This window comes from Struthio camelus, chromosome 7 (genome assembly GCF_040807025.1).
Source record: "Struthio camelus isolate bStrCam1 chromosome 7, bStrCam1.hap1, whole genome shotgun sequence".
NCBI classification, from domain to species: Eukaryota; Metazoa; Chordata; class Aves; order Struthioniformes; family Struthionidae; genus Struthio; species Struthio camelus.
In genome coordinates, this window is record NC_090948.1 from 7,587,008 (window position 1) to 7,610,728 (window position 23,721).

Sequence of the window (23,721 nt, forward strand, 5' to 3'; positions counted from 1 at the left end):
GCAGCCTTGTTCCTGCTCACTTCACTCCTGAACTTACTCTCTTGTGTTGGTGCAAACCAGTAGTAACTTCAAACAAAATGAAAGACAGGAGTCTAATGCAATAAAGACACCACTAATTGCTTGTGCTTTTCTCTTACAATTGACCTGATTTTTACAAATGAGCAGCAGAGCCAGCAGCAGCAGCAGCAGCAAGGACAACAACAAAATCTTTGCCAGAACTTCTCAATGGCAAAAGCCTTGAAAGAACTGGAGATTTCACCCCAAATGCCATCTTTGCAGATAGTTTCTAGGTTTTTATTGGAGAAAAATTGTTGAAAAGTGTTTTCTGGCAACTTACAACTAAACTCTTGCAATTTGAGATAAAAAATATCAATTTTTGAGTTTTTCAATTGCACCTTAAAAATTCTTAAACATTTTTAAACCTATAAAGGCAAGTGGTTTGATGTATTCACAGGAATTTCTCTGAAACTAAGCTACATCTTTATAGATACTTAAGCCCCTAGCTTCTTACGGTTTTGCAAACCTGCAATTCCTCACAGGCTTTTATTTGCTTTTAGCTTAGAAGGGGTGGTACAAATGGACTTGAAGCTTTTGTGCTTGCTCTCAGTCGAGGGGGAATATTTTATACCTTTTTCTGGTCTATTTTCCAGTTCTATACCAAGTAAATAAACTCTTTGAAGTCACCAGCAGAAAGGTTAGTCACTCCTATAAGGATTCTCTGTCAAGTTACCTTCTTGCATGTTGCCTGTGAAGATATTTCCCATTGCCTCAGTTCAAGATGGTCTCTCTGAAAGGCCATTATGTGATACATTTTCAGAGGTTTTCTGTAAAAGACTTTGGAAACTTTGAATTTTGATAAGGGAGAGAGGAGGTGCTGCAAACAAGTGTCCTGAAAGCCATGAAAGACAACTCAAGTTTTAGGGACGCGCCTGCTGTTTTTGGCAGAGAAAGGGGAAGCATGACTGAAAAATGAACTCCTCTCAGGGAAAAGAAAACCACTGAAAAGATGGTTGTTCCAGCTACTTGTTCTCTTACATATCCCAGGATGTTTCTGACCGACATCAGCTCTAACCCATGTATCACCCAGCTCCCGAACCTTGACCTTCCTTCTGAAAGATCCCTGGAAACAAACAACCCTAAAGTAGCTCTCTCTGTTGCTTAGAGGCAATACACAAACTCTTTATGTTTATTTTCCCGCTGCAGAGCTCTGAAAGCTCAGGCAGGTCTGGTGTGTAACCTAACTTCCCACATCTATTTACAAGGACTGTCTGGTGAGTTTTACTGTGTTATTCCAACAACAGCAAATTTAGTTCTTTGATCTTTCCAATAGTTATGTTTCTTTTTCTGTCTCCATAATAAACAGTTCTTTCTTCTTCCTCAAAGTCAGATCCTTGGTTGTTTGCTTAACCCCATCATTTCAATACAGATCTAATAAAGAAGTGGCCACTGTATAGGACTATTAATGCTATTCCATCTGAGTGTGGCATGGAGAATCTTTTCATTTCAAAGAATTTCAGAGATCTAGTCTGTGTTAAACAAATGGGTCCAGTTTTCTAATCCCTCCTTGGTTATCTGTTACAGGGAAAATGACAATACTCAGTGATGACCTTTTGCCCCATCGTTCCTAATTGCTTACAGCTCTATAATTCTGCTGCTCTGAAGTGTTCTACTATGTTTGCGCTTACTTTTGTTACTGTTGGAGCATGAAGGAATACAATGAAACACTAAATAATATGAGGTCAAGGAGTCAAGCAATGGAATTGATAGGAAATAAACAGAGCGAATGAGTACAAACCAGCTGCAAAATGAACAGAAGCTGGAGAGTGGCAGAGGGTTTTTAGGCATTAGAGGAGTATGGCCTACGGCAACAGATGCTATAGACTTAATTAGTTAAGGATGGAGTTTGATCAATAGATGGGCAACTTTATACTGTACAGCTGTTTGTAATAGTAGGGGTGAGTCTTAGCAACTTAGAAGGTCTCTCCCAGCACTAATATGTTGCTCATACAGAGACACATACAGTAAATGCACAGCTTTTCCTTAGGGAAGAAGTTATCCGGTTTCCTGTCTGACCCATTTCTGCTTGCTAATTTTTTGTTACCTCAATGGATCAGAAATGTCTACTTCCATGCTGTCAGAGAAGGGGGTCAACAGTATAGGCAAGGACCACACATCCCTCTGTGGCTGCATGTTTGGGGTAGGAGAACACGAATGTTTGGCAGCATGGTCTGTGGAGTTTCAGCCCTGGTAAAGGTCTTTGCTTGGGGTACTCAAGGGCCTCCCATTCTGCTGGCATCTGCTTGAAAGACTGGCTACTCTGGAAAAAAGTCTTTGAAACGCTTGGGCGTACCTTTCCGGTCTAGGCTCTGTTGAACTTTAGCATAGGATGCTAATGAAAATAAGCCATTCCGTCCAGGTGAGTTTTGCAAGCCAGAATGCATACTGCAACTGACTTGGTAAAAGTACGGAGTGCCCTAAAGAGTGCGAAGCAGCTTAGTTCTCTGAAGGGAAAGAATAGAACCCTGTGCAGAAGATTTATCATCTAGGTCAGACGTAAAGTAGCATGAGTGAAGAGGGAATAAATGCCAAGGCATTAGCAAATTCTGTATAGTTGACCCCTTGGATGACTGTTTCAGCTACCAAAGGTCAAAGATGCATCAAATATAATGCCTGATAGCACTGGCTCCTTTTGAGTACAGCAGATCCTTTGGATGTTGAGAGAGTTGAGCCAACAGCTTGCTATTGCTATAAGGGCCGTGCCTCTTTTCCCACCTCCTGGCATCCTTGCTCATGTTCTTGTCCCTCCGCCTTGCACTGGATGTGGCACAGGAAATTTTGACTTGGTTTCACCCCCCCAGATTAGATATCTACCTGCTTAGTGCATTGAATCAGTTTGAAGCAGGGGAAGTCAATGTGAGGGTCAGCATCAAGAAAAGGGGCAGGAACGTGCAGACATAAATGGGAGAGAGAGGAGATACGGAAGAGCAGTACTCCTCATTTTTGTAGGCAGCCAATTTTTAGACTATCAGCCTGTTTGGAATAACCGCACTTTAAGCTAGTAGGGAGCATGCTGCAGAGAGATCTGCTGCTGCTGATGTCACCAGCACTGACAAGCCATACCTTTCGTTGTGAGTGCTAAAAGCACCTCAGTTAAAGAGGAAAAAGAAACAGGTGAAGCAAGACAAAGATATAATCCACCAGGAAAGAAAAACTCTGCCATCCCATAGAAAACATGTTGCATCAGATGCTCTGGCAGAGACTTCAGGTTGGTCTAATTTAATCAAATATTCACGTTGTGGTTTTCCCTCCTCCTACTGTGATGGCAGCTGACATCGATCACTGAAAGCCTTTGACAGAGATAATTGTCCTTGTTGAGTCTTGCTTCTATTTCAACATCCCCCTTAGCAGCATCTTTTCACACCTTTATAGATCTGCGCATTTACCCCCATTATTTGAGCTAAGAAGCTTTCAGCTTTTAAGTTCTGGTATCTCACAAGAAGTGTGTGCATGCACATGTTTATCTGAACACAGAGCACATACCCACAGATCCAGTGTGCAGCCTACTTTGACAATTTTGACAAGACATGTATTAACGTGTCATGGCACCGTTTGTACAGCTGACAAGTGTGACACTTTTTAAGAGCTTAAAAAAAAGGCATTGCTGAAATCCCGCAGCATACTATTGACTGTCCGCTATCTTGTTAGTATTGTTCTTCCTTGTTACGCAGAATCAAATCATGTGCCTTCAGAATTTGATAAACTGTAGCACTTCACACATCTGCAGCTGACTAACTTGATTACAGTAGTTTAATTCTGCTTGATATCAATCAGCTGTGTACACAGTAAGATTAATTATTGCTGTCACTTTGTCAGCTCTGTAATAAGAAAACATAGATGCTGAATGACAGATGCAAATTTGTTGGGAGCTAGAAGAGTCAGTTTGCCTCTCCTTCTGCCTAGAGAGGGAGAAAACCTACAAAAGGTGAGCTGACCTGAGAATCAATGTGCAGTTTGGAGCTAGGATTTTTGCCTGCTTTAGCCTTCCGCTGCAGATGGGTACCTGTTAGTATTTAAAATGAATCTCCACTCTGTCAGCACTCCAGAGTATCGCACAGTTAAGTTTGCCCAGTCAGAGCAATTTGATTTGCAGGCATGCGGTGGTGGGCATGGAAACTAGCTACTTCCAAATGTTTGTCTTCAGGAGACCGCTTGAGCTATGCATTTGGTTTCTTACGTTGTACCTCTTTATAGTGATTTACAGTGATTCAGAGTGGGTATAAAATGCTAACTCTGCAGATCAGAATGGCAATGATATCCACCTGGTCTGTGCTGCTATAAAGGACTACACAGGAAACCTGGGCTGAGAAGCTGTTTGTTGCTGCAGGGGTGATGGGTTAGGCTGTTATTTCTGCTTTGTTATTGTGCAATGGCATCCTAGTGCAAAAGCCATGTTGAGTTGTGGATTAGAGTTTAATTCTTCTGACTCTCTACTGGTATAAAGCACTTCACTTATCTTACAGCAAGTAAATAAGCTAGAATATTGATGAGTTGTTCTAGCCAGCACAGGGTATGGAAAGCTTTGAATCAGGAAGTAGTGACACTTTCTTTAACAAGCTTCCAATGTCATCTCTGGAATAAGGAATAGAGTGGAGCTTGGGGGGGGGGGAGGGAAGGTGTGTGTTTGGGTAGGTGGTAGGTGGGGAGCTGGATGTCATTTTTTCAGGCAGATTTACCCTGAATTTCCCTTTTTGAGGTGAAGTTAGCCTTTAAGTAGCCAGACTGAGAAAGGAATAACCAGTTTTTTTTATGCCATGTAATATAGTTTTCTAAACAAATCTTGTCTTTCTGGATTTGTTTTCTCTTGTTTGCTAGGCCTGTTGTACCTGCATAAAGCAATGGAAGCTCTTCTCATTAGTGTGAGTTAACAGGGATTTCTTCTTTGGTGGTGTCTTACCCTTTAGCTTTGCAGGTTGAATGGAGTAAGTACACAAAACAGAAGTCCGCAAGAGAGAGATCTTGCTAATTTTTCTTGAAAAGCTGGTGAGTTCACGCAATTGTCCGCAAATGTGCGAAAGGACAAGGGCAGCCTTCTGGTGACCCAAACTTTGTATGTATTTATATTGAGATGAGATGGAGCAACCCTGTTTGCAGCAAGTTGCCAGAGTGCCTCTGTATTCTGCTTGGCTAATTTTATAAATACATCTTCTGGGAAGTTGATTCAGCTTTGCCTTAGAGGTACGTGCACTTTGGCAGGCTTTCTCAGCTGGCTTGTGGTGAGTGTTTGGGTAAGTTCTGAAGAGAGTCAGGTTTAAAAGATGTATAACAAATGGAGTTGAGCTTAGATCTCCTCTTTTCAGTCTTCTGCTGAAACCCTTCTAAAAACTGAGTTAGAGAGCTGAATAAAGCACAGGTAGAATTTTCATCAACTATTGCATCAACCAAAGGAGAAGGGGTGGACTAGGCTAAAAAGCACCTCCAAGTCCTGAGGCTCTCATTATGTAGATTGCAGTAATGCATGCTTTTCCTCCAAACAAAGCAAGCATGGAAGAGACGGTCTGTAAGCTGAAGAAAAAGGAGAAAAATGTCTCCTTTCTCCTGCATGGAGACGACGCAGTCCTAGGATGCGTCTACACAAAGGAGGCAGCAGGATTGAGCTGTCAGTCTGTTTTCAGACAAAATTCTCATCAGTCAGCAGGAAGACTTGCCTGAACAAGATGCCAGTTTGGTCAGCATCTGTAATCTACTTATGCAGATTCCTTTACACTAAGTAATGCTGTGCTTTTCAGGTACAGCCTTTGACATAAACGGGGCTGGTATTCCTTAACACTAAAAGTACCTTTCAGTGTGATTAAAGTGATAACAGGCTGTATGTTGGATGTGTTTGGTGTCCTAATCACCTGCTAGAGTGTTTATGTTCAAAATATACTTTGTTTTTTCTAATAGAGAAGAGGCTGAGGTGGTTCCAAGCCTTCCTCATAGGGATAGATGTGGCCCAAGTTGGAGTTTATAACCTTTTGCTCAGAGGGATGCTCATCTTCCAGTGCCATCCCTCAGTACTGACTTTTCTACTCCTCTGGAACCTAAAATCAAAATGCCTTTCTCCTTCTCTTTTTGCAGAAATTGAGCTAGGTTACAAGTTTCCACTGCCATTATTGGCTAAGAACTATACAGTGGTGGAACTATACAGCCTAAAAACAGTAAATTAGGACAGTAAATAATGTGTCCTGAGAAGAGATACAGTTTAAATGCTTCTACATGGAGTTCTCTTTTGCTTATTTGCAAATACAATTAATATTTAAAATTATGTAAGAATTTTCAGGTAAATCACTTCTGTATGCAGACATGTGTTCACAGGTTAGTTTTAGCCTTCTAACTTAAGGTCCTTATACAGATAACAGAGAGAAATAAGTGCTCTGAAAGGTCTTCTGGAGAAGCTTAATTCACCTTTGCTGACTGTCAAAGGAACCTGGAATTCTAGCTTGGCCACCCACACTGAAGGTCTTACAGCACCCTTAAACTTGTAATTTGTAGGGAGCTTTTAAGAAAAAGAATCCATAGGCTCACAATTGGAAATTTGTGGTTAAAAACTTGTTACTAAATTAGCCTGTGGATGGCTAAAAGCTGGGGATCCAAGTTCTGCTTCTCTCTTTCACTGACCCACGGTGTGTCTATTTTCTCAGGAAAACACAGGGTGCTGCAATCTTACCTCCCTGACCCCACTAGCAAAAGAGATGCCACATCGTGCACAATTCCTGTTTCATTTCTCTTAGAGTGCATATATCACTGCAGAGGCAGGTGTGCCATTATAGGCTCCCGAAGAACTGTTTCCACTATCTCACTTGCATGAGAGGCTGAGGTTATGAGGAGTTTACTATAATATGATGATCCCCTGGCATTATTTGTCAGAGTCCCGTTTTTGAATTGGTTTGATATTAAAGCCTGCTGCTGATGGTTATATCCTCCACACTGTGCAGCTCCTCAACGTTTATTGATTGATGTCATGCCTTTAGGAAAAAGGAACGATGACAAGCTACAGGAATATATTTAACCTTAACTATTGTTAAACGATTGTTCTTCTCACTGTTTCAGCTGTCATTGGCCAAACAGATACTTGCTGATGACTTCTGCTCCTAAAGTATCTGTTGAAATTCATCTGGGGCAGTTATTCATGCAATCACACTGGCATTTCTATAGCAGTAAAAACGACAACTAGGGTGGTGCTAGGGAGTAAGCACTTACAGATCACCTAGCAGAACAGCACACGCTCACTAAAAAACTTGCTCCTTTCCTCTGCCAGAACTATGCTATGGGACATGAACCTTAGAGCTTAAGGAGGGGTTTCAGTGTTTGCCTTCACATAGAGCAGAAAGGGCTGTCTTCTCCCAGGATCAGTATCAGCTAGGACAGCAAGTCTAATGGGCTGATGTTAGCATACAGAGTAGCTCCATAGAGTTACTTCAGTTCATAGAGGTTTTTTTTTGTTTGTTTTGTTTTTCATAAAAGGGTCATAGGACCTAAGAAGTAGATGGACCTTAATTTGCAGCAAATGGGAGGTAAAAGGTGCAAAGCTGTTGAGCAATGTTGGACAGTTGGCCTTAAGGATACTGAATCAGCAATGTCCCTTTGCTGTCTGCATTCTGAAGATGAAGTGTCTTGTCTGGGGGACAGGCAAGACTTGAACTGGCAGCTCTGTTCTGCACCAAGAGGGCAGGGCTTAGGTATGCTGAAGGACAGGAGCCCAGTTTCCGTTTTCTCAAATACCTGACCTAAATTAGGCTTTAGATACTCTTTCTGTGAGAAGGTGACATTGATAAAATCCTGTCTGTTTGCAGATACCACAGAGATGTGCTTCCCTGGTCATAGCTATGATGGAAGATCAGGAGAAGGCACTTTTGCTTGTGGCTCATAATCCTCTGTGGCTGACACCTTCAAAACGAGGTTTTTCAGGCTTGCTGTCCTAAGATTCTGCCGCTGTGTCATTGCCTTCTCTCTTTTCCACTCACAGAACAGCCTGCAACAAAACCCTTTTGAGCATCTTTTGTATGCTTTTATTCTAGGTGGCAAAAGTGTACTTGTGATAGGGCGGTTGATTCCAAAAATGAGCATGTTTTTTTAAAAATGTTTTGAAGTATGCCAAACTTGCAACCTTGTGTTGCCCTTTGCTAAAACTGACAATAATTGTTGTTTTTGTAATGCGGCTGTCTGTCAAATGAAAACCCAGCAGAGACACCTCTCTCCTCATTTTTCCCATGCAACAGAAGACTAATTTTCACTTTTGATTTAGGTGGACTTGAATAGGTGACCTGTCCGAATGGAAGGACTTTTCCAGTTGCTTCAATTGCTCACTTCTCTACTGATTTTGATCTTGTTTCCTTTGATGCAACTCTGCTGCTAATCTTTTTGTTAATAACATTGATTCAATATTTTTCTCAGATATCTTGCCTTTACTGAGAAGCACCTTGATACAAATCAGCCACTGTTATATTAGGGAGATGTTCATGGCAATGCCTGATACAGCAGGACAAGCTAATGCCTCAGAACTGGAATCACTAAAATGTGTAGTGCTCTCTCCTCTCTTCCTCCCCACCCTGCAGCTACTCAGAAAATCACACAAAATATGTCCTCAATGGTCAAAAAAGGCAGGAAAGAAATTTATCACAGCAGCTCAAGTGCTGGAAGGGGACCACTTGAAAGGGGCAGAGGATAAAAAGCCATAAATGAATATTTCTATGCACTCTCTGCTACTGTTTATTTGAATCCATTGGTTTTGCTGACATTTCCCATGTGGCTGGAAAGGTTATTTTCTTTGGTAACATCAGCAATTGATGTGTTGCGTTTGTTGTACAGCTAGGTGTATCCTAGGTGATGGCATATCACTCTGACTCTGTAAGTGTTTGGTGCTTTAGGGAAAAAAAAAAAAGGTGCATGTTCACTTTCACCTCCCAGCTGTGCACCTCTGTGTGCTAGGCACTGGGTTTTGCTGTTGGGTGATGCCTCTCTTGCAGAGAATGAACTAGCAGATAGTGAACAAATGGCTGATGACCAAGGGTATACCACTACATTCGTTGCATGAGAGCTCTGGGATTTCACATGATACAAGGTCTCTTGGAATGAATGCCATTGAGGTCTAGCAGGTCTACTGATGATACTGTAGGCCAGGCAGTGGTAGGGAGGTGACAGCATCAGTGGAGAGGGCTTTTAGAAGCTTTTAAAACTGTAAAGGACCATTGCATCATCAGGTCACGCGTCAGCCATAATGCATCACGCATCAACTGATTTATTGAGTGAAGATACTTTTAATAGTGCACCACTTTCCTTATAATTACATACTTTCTCATAATTACACTCATAATTACATACTTTCACTGTTAAAAAAATGTATCCCTTAAGCCTAATCTATCTTTCCATTTAATTGCAGTGTTGTAACAAATGGTATATATGTAGTCCAATACCCTTTAAATCTATTCACTTGAAATGCAAAGAATGATAGAAGATGAAATATTTAATTAGGAACTGTTTTGGTCACATTTGTAATTGTGGAGAATTTAATAAAAAAAAAAATACAACATGTATATGCTAGCACTGGCCTGGTATTTTAACAGAATTGTAACTCCTACAGGAAAGACAGCTTTAGTTTTTGATGTGTTGCTGAAAAGTAAGAGGAGACAATTTCTGTTTATCTGATTCCCTTTCAGTGCATGTTCTGAGAAGATACCATTTCTCCTAGAAACTCCCCAGCTCATGCAGTAATAATTTTAATGAATAACATGTTGCTTTATGTAAAAATGTATCTTGGTTTCCCTCACTATTATTGATACATAGAGAAAGCAATTATAAATCTTTTTCAAGATTCAACAAATTTCCAGTAAAGCACAGTATAGAACTCCTTATGTTTTGGAAGGAGTGGAAAGGGGAGGGGAGTGGAGTAGAAATAGAAAGCGTTTCCCTGTGTTTTGCTTGCTTTTAGTGACCTAGAAAAATGTGATGTGTGTGTGGTTTTTTTTTTTTTTAACCTCTCCATAGTTACCAGAATATCTATTTTTCTTTTTTTGTTTTGTTCTCAAATTCTGGCACCCACAGGAGGTGATTTCTGTGCTCTTTTGAGCATTGGATCAGTAAATGGAGATAAGCACATTCTTTCTTTGTAAAAATGTGCAGTCTCCTATAGTTTTTCCTATTCAGGAACTGCTCAAAAGAACATACCTTTTCAAATATAATTCTTGCTATTCAGGAGGTTTTGCTGAACAAAGCTAAAGCTGAATACTAACCTTTTAAAGGAAATTCTTCTCTTTTCAAGATGAAGCTGGTTGGATTCCAGTTTGGACTGGCTGCTGTTTCTACTTTGGGAAAGATGAAGAAGCAGATACTAAGACAAAGGGATACAACTGCCATGTACCAAAATGCCTTTTCCTTGAATCTTTCTGTGCACGTTCTTAGAGGAATAGTGAATATGATGATTCAGAACAGAAGAGCACGGAAACTGGTAAATAACCTGGTATGGTGAGGTTCTACTTCAGGAGGATTCTCCCACCACCTAAGTCCTTTTAATCCTGTCTGACCTCTACTTAGTAAACAGCGGAGGGAAGAGATTTGTTGCTAGATTACTTTCTTGTCTTGTGCCTGGTACAGTAGCGGCCTGGGCCTGGGTTTCTAGACACGCTTCTAGAAAAGATAATAAATAGCAAGAATATTGTGGTCCCTTCCACCACTGTTATTCTAATTATACCAGGCTAAATTTCATTTAGGTAATGTGAAAAGCCAGAGACCTTCTAGAAAACTGCAGAGAAAGAAGAACTTGTGCATAGCAGCCTGCGTACACTGGGACTGTGTAATGAGCCTTTATAAAAGGAAAGGTGCCATATCTCCGCAGAGCAGCAGGTACAAGCTACGGTATAATCCTATTCCTGATTGCTCAGAACAGGGACCTGTCCAAAGTATGCTCTGTTTGGACCCGTGCACCCAAGTTTTGTTCCTGCGCAAAGCAGAGACTCAGGGTCAATATGGACAGGGGCAAGGGCTTATCATGGCTGGGCCTCAGCTTGAAAGAGTCAGAATACAGAGGGGTTTTGCACGCTGACCTGGGGAGGGCTCTTGGGACTCATCTGAGATATGGCTTCTCAGGTCAGGCACAATACAGGAGAGCTGGAAAAAGAACATAGAGAGTTTTCACCACTTGTTTTTGGCAGAAATTCGGAATGTTCGGGGCCAAGGGAACTGCCAGTTTTGAAATTAAAAAAAGATCAGTTAGCTTATCTCTTGCATCCAACTCCCAAATATGAATTAGCAGCATTAGTTCCCTGCAATGTGTTGAAGGGTGATGAAGTTCTGTGAACTTTTCAAAGCAGTTCACAAACACAGTAAATCATAAGCATAGGAGTAGTCTTGTTTATGCAGCATATCTTAGCATTGTCTGAGGCATGTTCCCTTAAACCATATTTGACAGGTGAATGCAATAGAGGAAAATATGGTTCTAGTGTGTATATTGAAAGCAGATGCAGTAAACAGAGTTCAGCGGCTCAGAAGGAGGCAGCTATCGCAAAGCTTGACAGAGGATAAATCATGAGATGCTATTTCTGGCCTCTGGCAAAAAAAAAAAAAGGGGGGGCGGGTTGGTATGGTGGAAGATCGACTTGAAAACAATCACTTTAAATGATTTTTGAATTGAATGACCTGGCGATGTTCTGCATTTACGCTGATGGGTGAGTCCAGAGGCTGACTTAGTTCCCCTTAGTTTTGTCATATAGACTTTTCTTTACCTGTTTTGTTCACAGAAGAAACATTTAAAAGGAACTTAAGAGTCATTTCCTGTGACTGTGAAGCGAACCCACTTGACTGGCTACTTGTTACCTTTTTTTAAAGTAAACAGGTTACTGGGTATTTATTTGCTTCATGGAATTCAACCAAATCCTCCATTGTGATTTAATTGTTTATTTTTGCATAAACACTTGAAGAAAACCAGGTAGATTCAGTTGCTATTTCTCACTGTGATAGTAAGTAGTCCCTGTGCTTTTCTTGGTTATGCATTTCACTAGTGAGTTTTGTTGCAAATTTCTCACATGCCTTAAGCCATGCTAATGAATACACATAAAGAGAAGTGATTTGTTTGCTATTTTCCCTATGTCCTGACATTCACTGTAAATAAGGTTTGTTTTTTTTATCTGCTCCTGTATCGTTTCCAGTTCACTTTGTTGTCTTGTAGTATCTTCGTTATGACATTGACCCTGGGCCACATATTCAGTTGGTATAAATCAAAGGAACTGTATCCACGACTTAAGCGATTTAAGAGCCTAGTCCCTCGGTTCTAGGCGTAGGCATATGCAAAACTTGTGAAGCTTGCAATGCAAAACACTATGTATGCTACGGTAGTTTTGCTGCCACTGTAATTCTGCCAGCAGAAGTTGCCCTAGAAAAGAATTATGACTTAGAAAGCACAAGTTTTTGACCATATTAGTATGAAAGAATATTTTCTTTGAGTTCTGCTTTGACTTCAGGGGAGATCTCTATGAAGTCAACAAGATAGGACTCTGACTTAGAAATAAAATCTGTCCTAGTGAATCATTTTTGGAGCAGGCAAGGAGCAGCTTGCAAGAAGGAGGGACAAAAGCAGAGAAAGTAATTGTCCTGAAGCATAATCTGTTAATCGTACTTACTACCACAGAGGAACTGGGATGAGATTTGATATCTTTTGCAGTGTCAGAAGATGACACTTAAGGGTGCTAGATTTTTAGGAATACTTGAAAAGCTTCTTTCTCCATCTATTTGCATTTCCTGATAAGGTGTACCAGTGATTAGAAACAAACACTTGACAGAAGTAAAGATGTGAATTTTAAATATTGTAAGTATTCAACCACCAGGAATGCTTTTGCATGTTTTCATCACTTCTCTGTTCACATGCTATCAGGAAATTCTGTATTTATTTTTTATTTCATTCTGATATGAACTCAGAATTGGTCTTCAATAATGTTCATCTATGTTTCTCCTGGTTCATTGCTTCCCTTTAATATGTTATATGTGCGAAATGTACAAAGATTCCTGCAGTCTATGGTGAACTTGAGACAAGAGTGCTATCAATTAGAAAGCAGCTTGAAGCACAGTTTTGATGGAGTGAGATCATGGATTAATTTACTCCCTTAAGCTGGTCATGGATCAAGACCCTATAGTGGTGGGGGCTGTTAAAGAGAAAGGCAATGTCAGTCCTTCGAAGCCTGCAATCTCACTGTCAAGCAAGAACTAAAGAATGGATTATAGACAGACAGAGAGGGAGGCAAAAAGAAATATGAGACCTTGTTAGTCAGATGGTTTCAGCACATCAACAGCCTCACACTTAGGGGTTTTATTGACATAATGTCAAAGGAGAATTTTAAGGCGAGATTGGATAACAAAGGTAGCTTTGCAGATGCTTATAGCGATATGGGAAAAAGCACAAAGGTGCCTAACTGAACATCTTAACGAGTGGGAGGTAATAGCTTTTATAATGAATTGATTGGAGGAGAGAGTTGGCTTCTTGACACTTAATGAAAGACAATAACTAGACGATAAAGAACCTTGCAAGTGAAACTTTTGTTTGATGTAATAGAAAAGAGGATCCAGAAAGAAACTCAAGAAGGGTCTGACATGGTTTAATAACATGGTTTGCTTGAGTGGGTACATGACTGTGTTTGTTGAGGGCAAGGGAGGAAAAGATGTCGCTGCAATTGAGGAAAGAGGAGAGAATCCAGTTACGAGATTTATGCCTTTGGACAGGTAACAGAGGCTATATGCCGAAGTGTTACTTACACAGAATTTGCAAGACAGCCAGGATATGGGACATAGATGCCTGAGGTGAGACAGTACCCAGGCAGGACGATGATTCTGCTCCCAAGAAAAAGAGGTAAGGGAAAGAGATTAGTTTCTCTCTCTGTTCATTAATTTATAGCTCTCTTTAGGTCATGTTGAGGTTGAGCTTATAGTTTGATATACTGACATTGTACTACTGCTAGAAAGAAGGAGATAAGGAGAAAAAGGAAGCTATGGACTGCAGACAGAACTTGGATTGGGAAAAGAGGCTGAAAGTAAGAAATAATTAAAGAAGTAGGAAGAAAATCAGAAAGGACTGAGCAAAGAAGTGAGGCAGGACAAGACTTTAAGTGCTGAATGATGCCAAAGCCCTGAGCAGATTGAGGAGAATGTGGCTGGAGCGCTGACTGTGAAGTTTGGTTAAGAAAAGGTCACTTGCGGCCTGGTAAGAACAGTTTCCATTAATCATTAAGGTCTAGAGCCCAGAGTCTGTGTACGTGTTTTTGTTCCTGACTAAGAACACTTAAAAATCTCTTTAGCATTTCTTATTCCTGTGTTTTAAGTTTGGCTGTGAAACTCCTTGCATTTGTATAATTCCTTCCACCCTAAAAGATTTTACAGATGGAATGTTAGTTTGGCCAGCTCAGATTTTTGAACAGAGCAGAGCAGATGTCAACTTCTGACCCTGAACAATGCAGAATGGAAAGTGGGAAACAGCACCGGATCCCACAGAATAGGTAGGTGGAATTTCTTTTTGGTACAAAATTGAAAAGGGACCAAGAAATCACATGCCATAGGTATGATAAGTGTAAAAAGACTACCATTAAAACCTTCCTCAGCATGAGAATTTACTGAAAGAAAAAGCTTTAATTAATCAATATTTCCTCTCTTCCTATACTTAATGAAAGATAAGGCTCCAGTTTTAAAACCTAGACGTGGCAAAAACATGCATTGTCCTCCAGGAGGAGGAACCCTGGACGCTGTTTTTCCATTTTCAGAGAAAATACCAAGAATAAGGAAGCTGATATCCAGTATCTAATTCAAAACAAAGACTAGGCGCCAGCTCTTCTGTTGCTGCATGCTGTTGGTTTATACCAGCAGGATACGTGATCTTTTTGTGCAAAAATTATTTGTCAGTGTCTTAAATGTGAAAGCAAATGAAAGCTTTCCTACTCTAAGATTAAACTGTCCTAGGAAGACCTATTTTTGAAACAGCAAGAAAAGTTCTGCCTTACACTTAAAAGCATTATACAAGACAAAAAACATTAGTAGGGCTCTATATGGCAAGGCAGCAAAACGTTATAATGGCGGTGGCACTTGTTCTCTTCCCATTTATATATTGTTTTTGCTTGTGCAATTACTTTTTGCCCTCCACCCTTAATCTCCCCTCCCAGATTTTCCCCGAAAAATTCTGTTGTGCCTATTGCACATATGTATTTTAAAACTTCCATTAATCGATACTGGTTAAGATGTATCAAATATACATAGCCATTATTCAAGCAAATACACAACTTAATGTTTTTCAGTTTTCCTGCATTATTGCTCAGAAAATGTCATTCTTCCGTGCTCCAGCCCTACAGAGGACTGGCTCCACCTCTAGGCGAATGATAGTTGGCCTTACAGGGTGAGCTGCCCATCACCGTTTATGCCACTTTTTTATTCTGTTCATTTTGTAAAAGCAAACCAGAGTGTTTAGTTACACTGATGGTTCTTGCTAACTGGCACAATGCTGCTGTTCCATATATCTGGGGAAAGTCTGTGGCGGACTGAAAGCTTTCATGGGTAAAACACTCTATTGAGACTTCATGGGGGGGGGGGAAACAACTGCCAAACATTTCCTGAATTTTATGCTTAAATGTATTGGTAATGTCCCTTTTACATAAATTCCACACTACCGAGAAAATCCTATTGGCATTGGTTAATATCAGAATCCTTTGCATTTTTTTTCTTTTGAGTAACTTAAATTATTGTGCTTTTATACCCACACGGTATGAAAGAGGGATTGAAGACTAAAGTGCAACCAAATTATAGTGGAAAAGCTTTGGCAGATTCTCAGAAAATGTTATGTACTCTATTATGTAGCCTTATTTTAATGGAACCAAAGTTTTCATGGATTCGTGCATATTCTCTGAATTCATTTTGAGAAAGAAATGAAATACATAATGATACAGTAAACAAAATCTGTTCTGAGAAGTCTAGAGTTTCCTTCTGGCTTTTACGCAGGAAGCACTTGTTTGACAAATGGTGTGCTTTTAGAGAGCTTACAACAGAGTGCATACACAAGTGGAGGCGTAGGAATGGCAGAAGATTACCAGGAGATAATGGAGCAAGTCAAATGAGAAAACATGATGAAACAGCAGAAAATTTACATACTGCTTTTCTTCCTTTTGCGTTAATAAAACTGGGGCCATCATGTTTACTGCCAAATGACACGCTACAAGCGCGTGTCACTGGATGCACTTGTGTGGCTAAGGATCGGCACAGCCCTCGCCGGCCCTGTGATACCCACGGGGGAGCGTGCTGACGTCTAATGATAGGCTACAAAAAACAGTGTCGGTGAAATATCTTCAGTAGCCTTCTACCACATAAAATTCACCAGGCCTCTCATGAAGAACCTAAATCCATCAGAGGAGCCCAAATGATATATCTCCTTTGGCCTCAGGGAAAATAGATTGGCGCTGGCTGGGTTCCCCTGGGACGCAGGTGGCACTTGCTATGCAGGTGGATGGAGGTGGCTCATTGTGATGGGGCAGAGCCTGCGCCAGCTTCTGACAGGCAGCTGCCCTCCGAGGGAGGACATCTCCCTGAGAAACCTGCAGCGCACGGGGTTGAGAGCCACAGATGTAAATACAGCCTGTATGCATGTTACCTTTGCAAATTGTGCGGAGTGCCATCCCTCTCAGCTGTGAGACATAAAGGCCCCCTGGTGGAAATGGCGGATGAAAAGAAAGGGAGCCGGATTAGTTCAGCGCTTAGCTAGTCCAGCCTTGCTGTCGAACACTCTCCTTCGGTGACATCATGAAATATCTGGACAAGTTTGAATTTCCAGCATGTTATTACCTGAAATAGATTTTTATGTTTTCCAGTTAACATGCTGTCAACAACTTTGCTTTGTCTAACCATGCACAATTTATGCTGCACGCTGGCAGCTTCAGCTCTGAGGGGCAAATTTGTAAAGGATTTTTCGTTCTACCACTTCAGTGCCTTGAAAGAGTCTTAGCCTATTGCATATTTCTGTCTTGGACTCGGGCCAGGACCTTTTAGATGTCTGAAGCATTCCCTGGAGGTAGCTTCAATTATCTTTATATTTTTTGGTGCATAAGCACTAATGCACCTTGCACTTTTTAAGATTTTTCACATGTCCTGGAGGCAGGCAGCTGGTTTTGTAAAGTGCTGAACACACTTATTTCCAGAGTCCTTCCTGTTGCTAGCACTGGCCCTAGCGTAGTCCAGACATACTAGATCTGACTAAAGGCCCAAGAAACCTCCAGAATGAGGTTACCAATGAATAATAACCAATGCACTCTGTTATTTAAGTGTAAGTTCCTTTTGATGTTGGCTTATGGGGCAGAATAGTGTAGTCACATCCATAGTTAGAAGGGCTTTAACCCATATCATACACCACAAAAACGCTTCTAGTGTAGTTATGCTGAAAGAGTTGTGCTTTGTGCCAGTGCTGTAAACCTAAGCCCATATGAGCAAAATGCACGTGCTGTAAAATTACAGCATACGTTTGTCAGCCAGCCTTCTGTCATCATGGCTCTGGATAAGCCATTGCTTTATATGTCTAGCTGACACAAAGTTTACAGCCTATGTTAAACATAGGCCCCAGCCCAGGGAACATGACTGTATAATTCTTTTTGTTCTGCCTATTCTTATGCATTCATACTTCTTTCTTTTCAGAATTATTTTCTTTTTTCACTGCTGTTTAGAACCAGGGCTATTAATCTGGGAAGTGTTTTACCTGTTGTCTTAGGGTTTGATTGAAATCCCTTTCAAATCAATGAAAACTTGACTTCAATGGACAGGGCACTTGGGAAATATGGCGAAGTGGTCACTGTAAAATAAGGATTGTATCCATGTCATGTTTATGATCAATAGCAGGAAATAATACATATATCCTTCCTAGATAAGCTTTGTATATCATTTACCCGCTTCCCGAATTCACCCAGCTCTGAGGTGGAGGGCAATAGCTGTTACAGGGTACCTGTCAACTCTGCTTTACAAATATATCTCTATGAGGAAGAAGTAAACACTCGTATCTGACTGATACAAATGTTCATCTAAAAACTGAAATTACCCTGTTGCATGTTTATCTTTTGTGTAAGTGTTACAACCTGCTTCTGCGAGCCTATAAGGGAAAAAGCTCCCTTGTAGCCTTATTTCTAGAAATTTCAGTGTAGAAAATACTTTTTTAATGACTCATACTTTCCACGGGTGCTGTTAGGCAACTGCGATCCTCTCCTTTAAACTGTAGTCAAGCTTGAGGCTGTGACCTGGTTATCAACAGTGCTGAGCAAAAACAAACAAACAAACAAAACCCCCCAAACCCTTGCCTACATAATTAAATACAGATTTAAGTCTCTAAAATGAATCCATAAATGTTAGTAGGTGAGGTTAACTGACTAACCGCAGCTCACTACTGGATCACTGACTGAATTGGGATCCTGACCTGGCCTTTTCTCTTATTATTAGAAATTACTACAAGTCTGCTTTCTGGCAAGAAAACACCTAAGACCACCCCTCAGGTGACCACATACAAGACTAAACATGTTTCTGAAGCAGGTCCTTCCCCTGTAGTTTACACAATCTTTATCCTTTTCTCTTTTTCTTCTAAGCGTAGAAATCCACGAGCTGTTTTCAAACACGCCGTGGAATGGGGTACCAGCACTGATTAAGAGCTCTGTTTTTAGGGGGCCAGATAAGGCCTCAGCTCCTGGTAAGTGGCTGTGGGTTTCCTCACTTGCAATTAAAAAGAAAAACTTTGGGACAGATGCTAACGCCTTAATCTGTGGTGTACTTTATATCACCATTAGTTGGAAGTCGGTGAGGCTATTTCTGGATAAAGCCACGTGTAACGGCCAGAAGCGACGGCTCCCGTGCGGGGGGAGGCTGTGAACTGCTGTGGGCCGGCACAAACCAGCGGTTCCAGCCAGCTCAAACCAGCGTACGCGAGAGTTGGGGGGAAAAAAACCCCTTGCACACTAAAACTTCAGTCAGTCAGAGGAACGCACGGTGGTCCTGCCTGGACGTATTTCAGAAACTGGCAGCCGCGGGGCCTGGCGATGCGTGCTCAGAGGGGAGCAGCACTGTGCCAAAGGGGGTGCGGACACCCCGCGGGTGACCTGGGGCAGGGACAGCAAGGGACAGAGCAGCAAGACCACCGTTAGGAAGGGAAGAGGGGCAGCAGGCAGCTGGCTCAACCCCCTGCGCCGCGTGTCGCTTCACCGGGGGAATTGTCGTGGACTGAGCGTAACCCCTGGTGAAGAAGAAAAAAAGCAGGGCTGTAAATACTCCGAACGCATAATCCAAGATCTAATGATTCACTGGCATTTAATAAGATGGAGAAATGGAAAGTACTAAATTTGGGGTTGAGCAAACTGCTAGTGGTTCACAGTTCGTTGTTGTTTTTTTTAAATATATGTTTGAGAAAAATACTGATAGTGGTTCACAGTTTGTTGTTGTTTTTTTTTAATATAAATTTGAGAAAAATTCTGTTAGTTCAAATATATAATAAAAATGCAATAGGGACAAATTACTTTCATCACTTGCCTTTATCCAAGCAATTCAAAATGGACCTGTTTCAAAGAACAGCGAAATCAAGAACAGAAGATGCCGTTACAAAATAGGGCAGTTTTGTCACATGCTAAAACAGGAATCAGTATTTCTATTTGCAGCATCTCTTTTCGTAAGCAATTCTGGAAAGAGGCTAGCCACTTTGCTTTTATCTGAGTTTTTTATTTTTGCTTCTCAAGTGAGAGCAAAAACCAAGATAGTGGAAATTTATTTTCAGTAAAATCCCACCTTCGTTTCCATTCTTTCCTCAAAGCAACCTGAACATATAGTTGAAAATGAAAATAAGACCTAAAGTAATTATACGTGAATGAAACTAGAAAATATTTTTATTTATTTTTAGCTGTTACATTGGTGAAAAAAATACACAGTTCCATGTACCATTTCTGCAGGCTTTTACTCAATCATGGGACAAAGAAAACACTGTAAAACAGCAAGATTTTGCAAGCATGTTAAAGATCACAAATTAGTAAGAGAGGGAAAGATGGTGTAACATCTGCAGTGATGTTAAAATAATTAAAAATAACGGGGATTTTTGAGTTGGTGGGATCTTTTGACTGTTCCAATCAAAACATTTACTGTATGTGAAAGCAGCTTCCCACTAGAGGGAGATGTATCCAAAAGGCCTGAATATGAATGCCAGCTAAGTCTTTCCGCTTCCAAAAAAATCAAGTTCAGCAGGTTTTGCATTAGTGCTGACAGTACAAGTGAGAAATGAAAGCAAACCGTGAAACCTTCTGTATCCTCACCTTTCAAGTTAAAAATAATTACTGAGCTTGGAAAGAAATGATATTCTGAAATTCTTTTTTCTCTCCTTTGCTAAGGGAGATGTTTCTCTCTTTCTGCCCTCAGTTGCGGCCTGAAAGAGGGGACTGAAATGTCTTGACAGAAAACTGAAGTCTTAACATGAAAACGCACTTCATTACTTGTTTGTGGCTGATGAATACAAAGCGGGTCTGTGGTTTCAATCACTTTTTTTAACATTGTCTCACCTGCTAATAGCATATTCCCTCCAATTCTTTAATGAGAGCTCAAGTGTGCAAAAACAGGAAGTGACTTAACACTTAAACAGTGTAGTTTTTGGAGAAAACACCTGTAGATTATCTGCCTTGTTTTATGATTGTCTAGCTTCCATCTGGATAACAGAACCAGAATTAAAAACGTACATGCAAAAGGCAAGCAACAAAACCTTTTTGAGCGACCTCTCTCCTGCTTTCTGACCGCGAAAGGTTTCATTATATTGCTCTCCTTTCAAATCGTCCCCTCCTATGCAGAACTCCAGCACTCAGGGCACTAAGGACTGGGCCAAACCGGTGACTTGGGATTTAACGGCCAGCAGATAACGCGGCCCTGCTTCATCCGTACTCTGCTGGCGACTCCCATCTGCCTGTTTCCTTCCGGTGCGCGGCACCCGGCTCTTCCCGCTGCCGAGCACATCCAAGGTGAGGACCTCGCCCGGGCTCCTCCGGGGAGCGAGGAGAAGCCTTTCCTCCGCCGGGGCCCTCCCCCGCCACAGGGCGCCGTCCCGCCACCCACCGCACCCCCTCGGGCACCGGCCTCGGCGGCCCGCCCTAACGGCCGCCCGCATCCCACTGCGCACCGCGGGCGAGCCGCTCCCGCCCGCCCGCCGCGGCCCCGCCCTCGCGCGCCCTATGGCGAAGGCGGCGGCGGCGGCTCCTCCTCCTCGAGGCCTACGGGAGCCCCGCCCCTCCGAACTACACCTCCCACAACGCCCCGCGGCCGGGCTCCTCGCTTTCCCTCTCTGTCTGCCTCCCCGCTGCCGTCCGCCGCAAAGTGTCGTGGCGCGGGCGCGGCGGTTTACGCCGGGAGCCTGCGCTGGCCGCCGTGCCGTGCCGCGGCCCTGCCGGGAGCCGGGCCCCGCCGGGCGGTGTGCGGGCCGCCATGGGCGGCGGGCGGTGATCCCCTCCCCTGCCCCTCCGCGCCGGCACGCAGCGGGGGCCGCCCTGCGCGGGCGCCATGGAGGAGGAGAGCATGGAGGAGGAGGGCGGCGGCTGCGAGGCCATGATGGACGACCAGAACCATAACAACTGGGGGGCCGGCGGCTACGGGCGGCACCTGCTGGGCCCGGCCGCGGCGCCGCTCGGCGACCGCCTCCTGCGCGGCGCCGCCGGCGGGCTGGGCCCCGGCGGGCCCCCGGCCGCGCCGCAGCTCCCCATGGCGCCCGAGGCCAACGGCGTGCTGAGAGGCTGCGACCCCGGGGGCGCTGCGGGGAAGGGGGGTGCCGGAGCCATCGCCGCCGCTATCAACATCAACGCCTCCACCTCCAAGTTCCGTGAGTGACCGACCGCCTGCCAGCCCCCCGCCCTCCGCGGGCCCCCTCCGCGCCTGCGGAGCCGTGCCGGCCCCGCCCGCCCCGGCAGGGCTTGGGTGACAGTGGGACTTCGCCCCCGGGGCGGCTCTGCGGCGCTGTCGCCCTCGCCCTTCTTTGCTAGGAGTCCGCTGCTGCTCCCTCCCTTCTGCCCTGTTTCCCTTCGGCTGCCCTATATATTCTCCTGCACTTGTGGCTGGTCTCAGGCCTGTCCTGCAATAGGCCGATTAGGTGCCCTGAAAGTCGTCTCGAGTTAAAATCAAATGTGCTAACACGTATTGCCTCCTTGGAAGGAGAAGATATCACCTTTCTTGCATTCTGCTTAGACTGTGCTCTTGCTTTCCTGTCATGGCAAGCAGACACATGAGGTGTGAATGTTAGGTGTTAGAACTGGAAGAGCCAGTATGCTCTGGGTGCTCAGAGCTATGGAGATACTGTGTCTTTTCCTGAAGCTGCACTTGGGCAGGATTTTCCTAAAGGCTTTTTCTTTTTGATTTAAAAACTAGTGATAGCCCTGGCTGATTGACAGCAATAGAAACATATGCCGCAAAGATGGCTGTAAAACCTGTTTCTGGTTATTGAAACTGTGGAATGGTGAATGTGCAGCACACCTACTGCCCTGGAACAGATATAAATGTCTGTGAAAGCCTGATTAGAACAGAAGGCATGTTTACTCAAGAAAATGGTTCTGAAATATATTTTGGATGTAGTTCTTGACGGTAATGGCAAACACAAAGAATTTTCTGTGGTTTTGCTGAGCTGCGATCTGGGGAAGATCTTCCTGTCATTCATTTAAATTCTGCCTTTATTTCTAGAAGTCATGCTTCTGGGCAAAATGTGACCTTTTTTCTAATGGCTGTCAGAGAACTTGGATTTGGCTAATTAAAAATAGTTGTGGAAATATAACTGCCATGATGAAATTCTGATGGGAAATGCACCTTTTTTTTTTCTTTTTTCTTATGCCAGCTCACCTGCACAGCTTTTCAGTGGATCAGAAACTAGGAGTTCAGGCTTCTAGATTCCTGGTTCTTTGGTAGCCTAGGTTCTGGCTGTAGGCAGGTTGCCAAGGTCAGCTGCTTTGAAGTTGAGGCTCCCAGACACCTTGAGCTTTCTGGCTCTCTGCCTGGCTGGCTGTCAGGGCTCCAGGTACCTAGGGGTAGCTTGTAAACACTTGAGAAGGTTGAAATGAAACTAAGCTGTTGAATTCCCAGTCCAGAAGTTTAGAGAGGTTAGAATTTTTCCTTTTATTTCAGAATGAAAGCAGTTTTTTTTCCTCCCCACAATGTGAAGGTGACTTTTCAGCTAGCTTTACGAGTTAAGTCTGAGTGGGAGAAAAACCAGCTGTGCATTATTTTGCTTAGCATGTGGTTTTTGAGTTCTTATTTTCACTTCTCAAGCATCAGGAGCCCAACAAAATATCTCTTATTGGTGCTGATAAGTGTGCTTTTTTTTTTTTTGAAAGAAATTTAAAGTTCCTATAAAACATGAAATTCTCTGAGATATTATGTTCATTAAAACTTTTCTGTACCTTTACTTGGCGTTGCTAACTTTGATGTTATGTATGTAAGAACAAAACAAGTCCAGTATTTGTGAAGTAGTACAGTAAAAAAAAATTATGATAGCTAAGTTTGGATCCTGTGAATTCTAATCCTGATCCTGACAGAGGGTGCCTTAATCTCCTCAGTTTGATTCCCATATATGCAAAATGGGAGAAAGGTCGCTTCACACTTGGTTCAGGTTGAGGGTCCTCTGAAGAGGTAAGTATAGAACGACAAGGGAGGGAGAGGGAGTGTGCTTAGTTCCCCTCCTGCCTGCTGTGTCGT

The 23,721-nt window shown here is 42.7% G+C and overlaps 1 protein-coding gene across 2 annotated transcripts in view; it reads left to right on the plus strand.

Annotated features, from left to right (window-relative positions):
• Positions 1 to 21,426: 21,426 nt before the first annotated feature.
• CACUL1 (CDK2 associated cullin domain 1) overlaps positions 21,427 to 23,721 on the plus strand; it is a 46,820-nt gene continuing 44,525 nt past the window's right edge. Inside the window, exon 1 of one of the 2 annotated variants that reach the window (XM_068951612.1) lies at positions 21,427 to 21,862. In XM_068951612.1, the coding sequence (XP_068807713.1) occupies positions 21,547 to 21,862 (316 nt within the window). In that variant the 5' untranslated portion in view covers positions 21,427 to 21,546. The remainder of the gene's footprint in view (positions 21,863 to 23,721) is intronic. The other variant, XM_068951611.1, reaches the window with a different exon arrangement.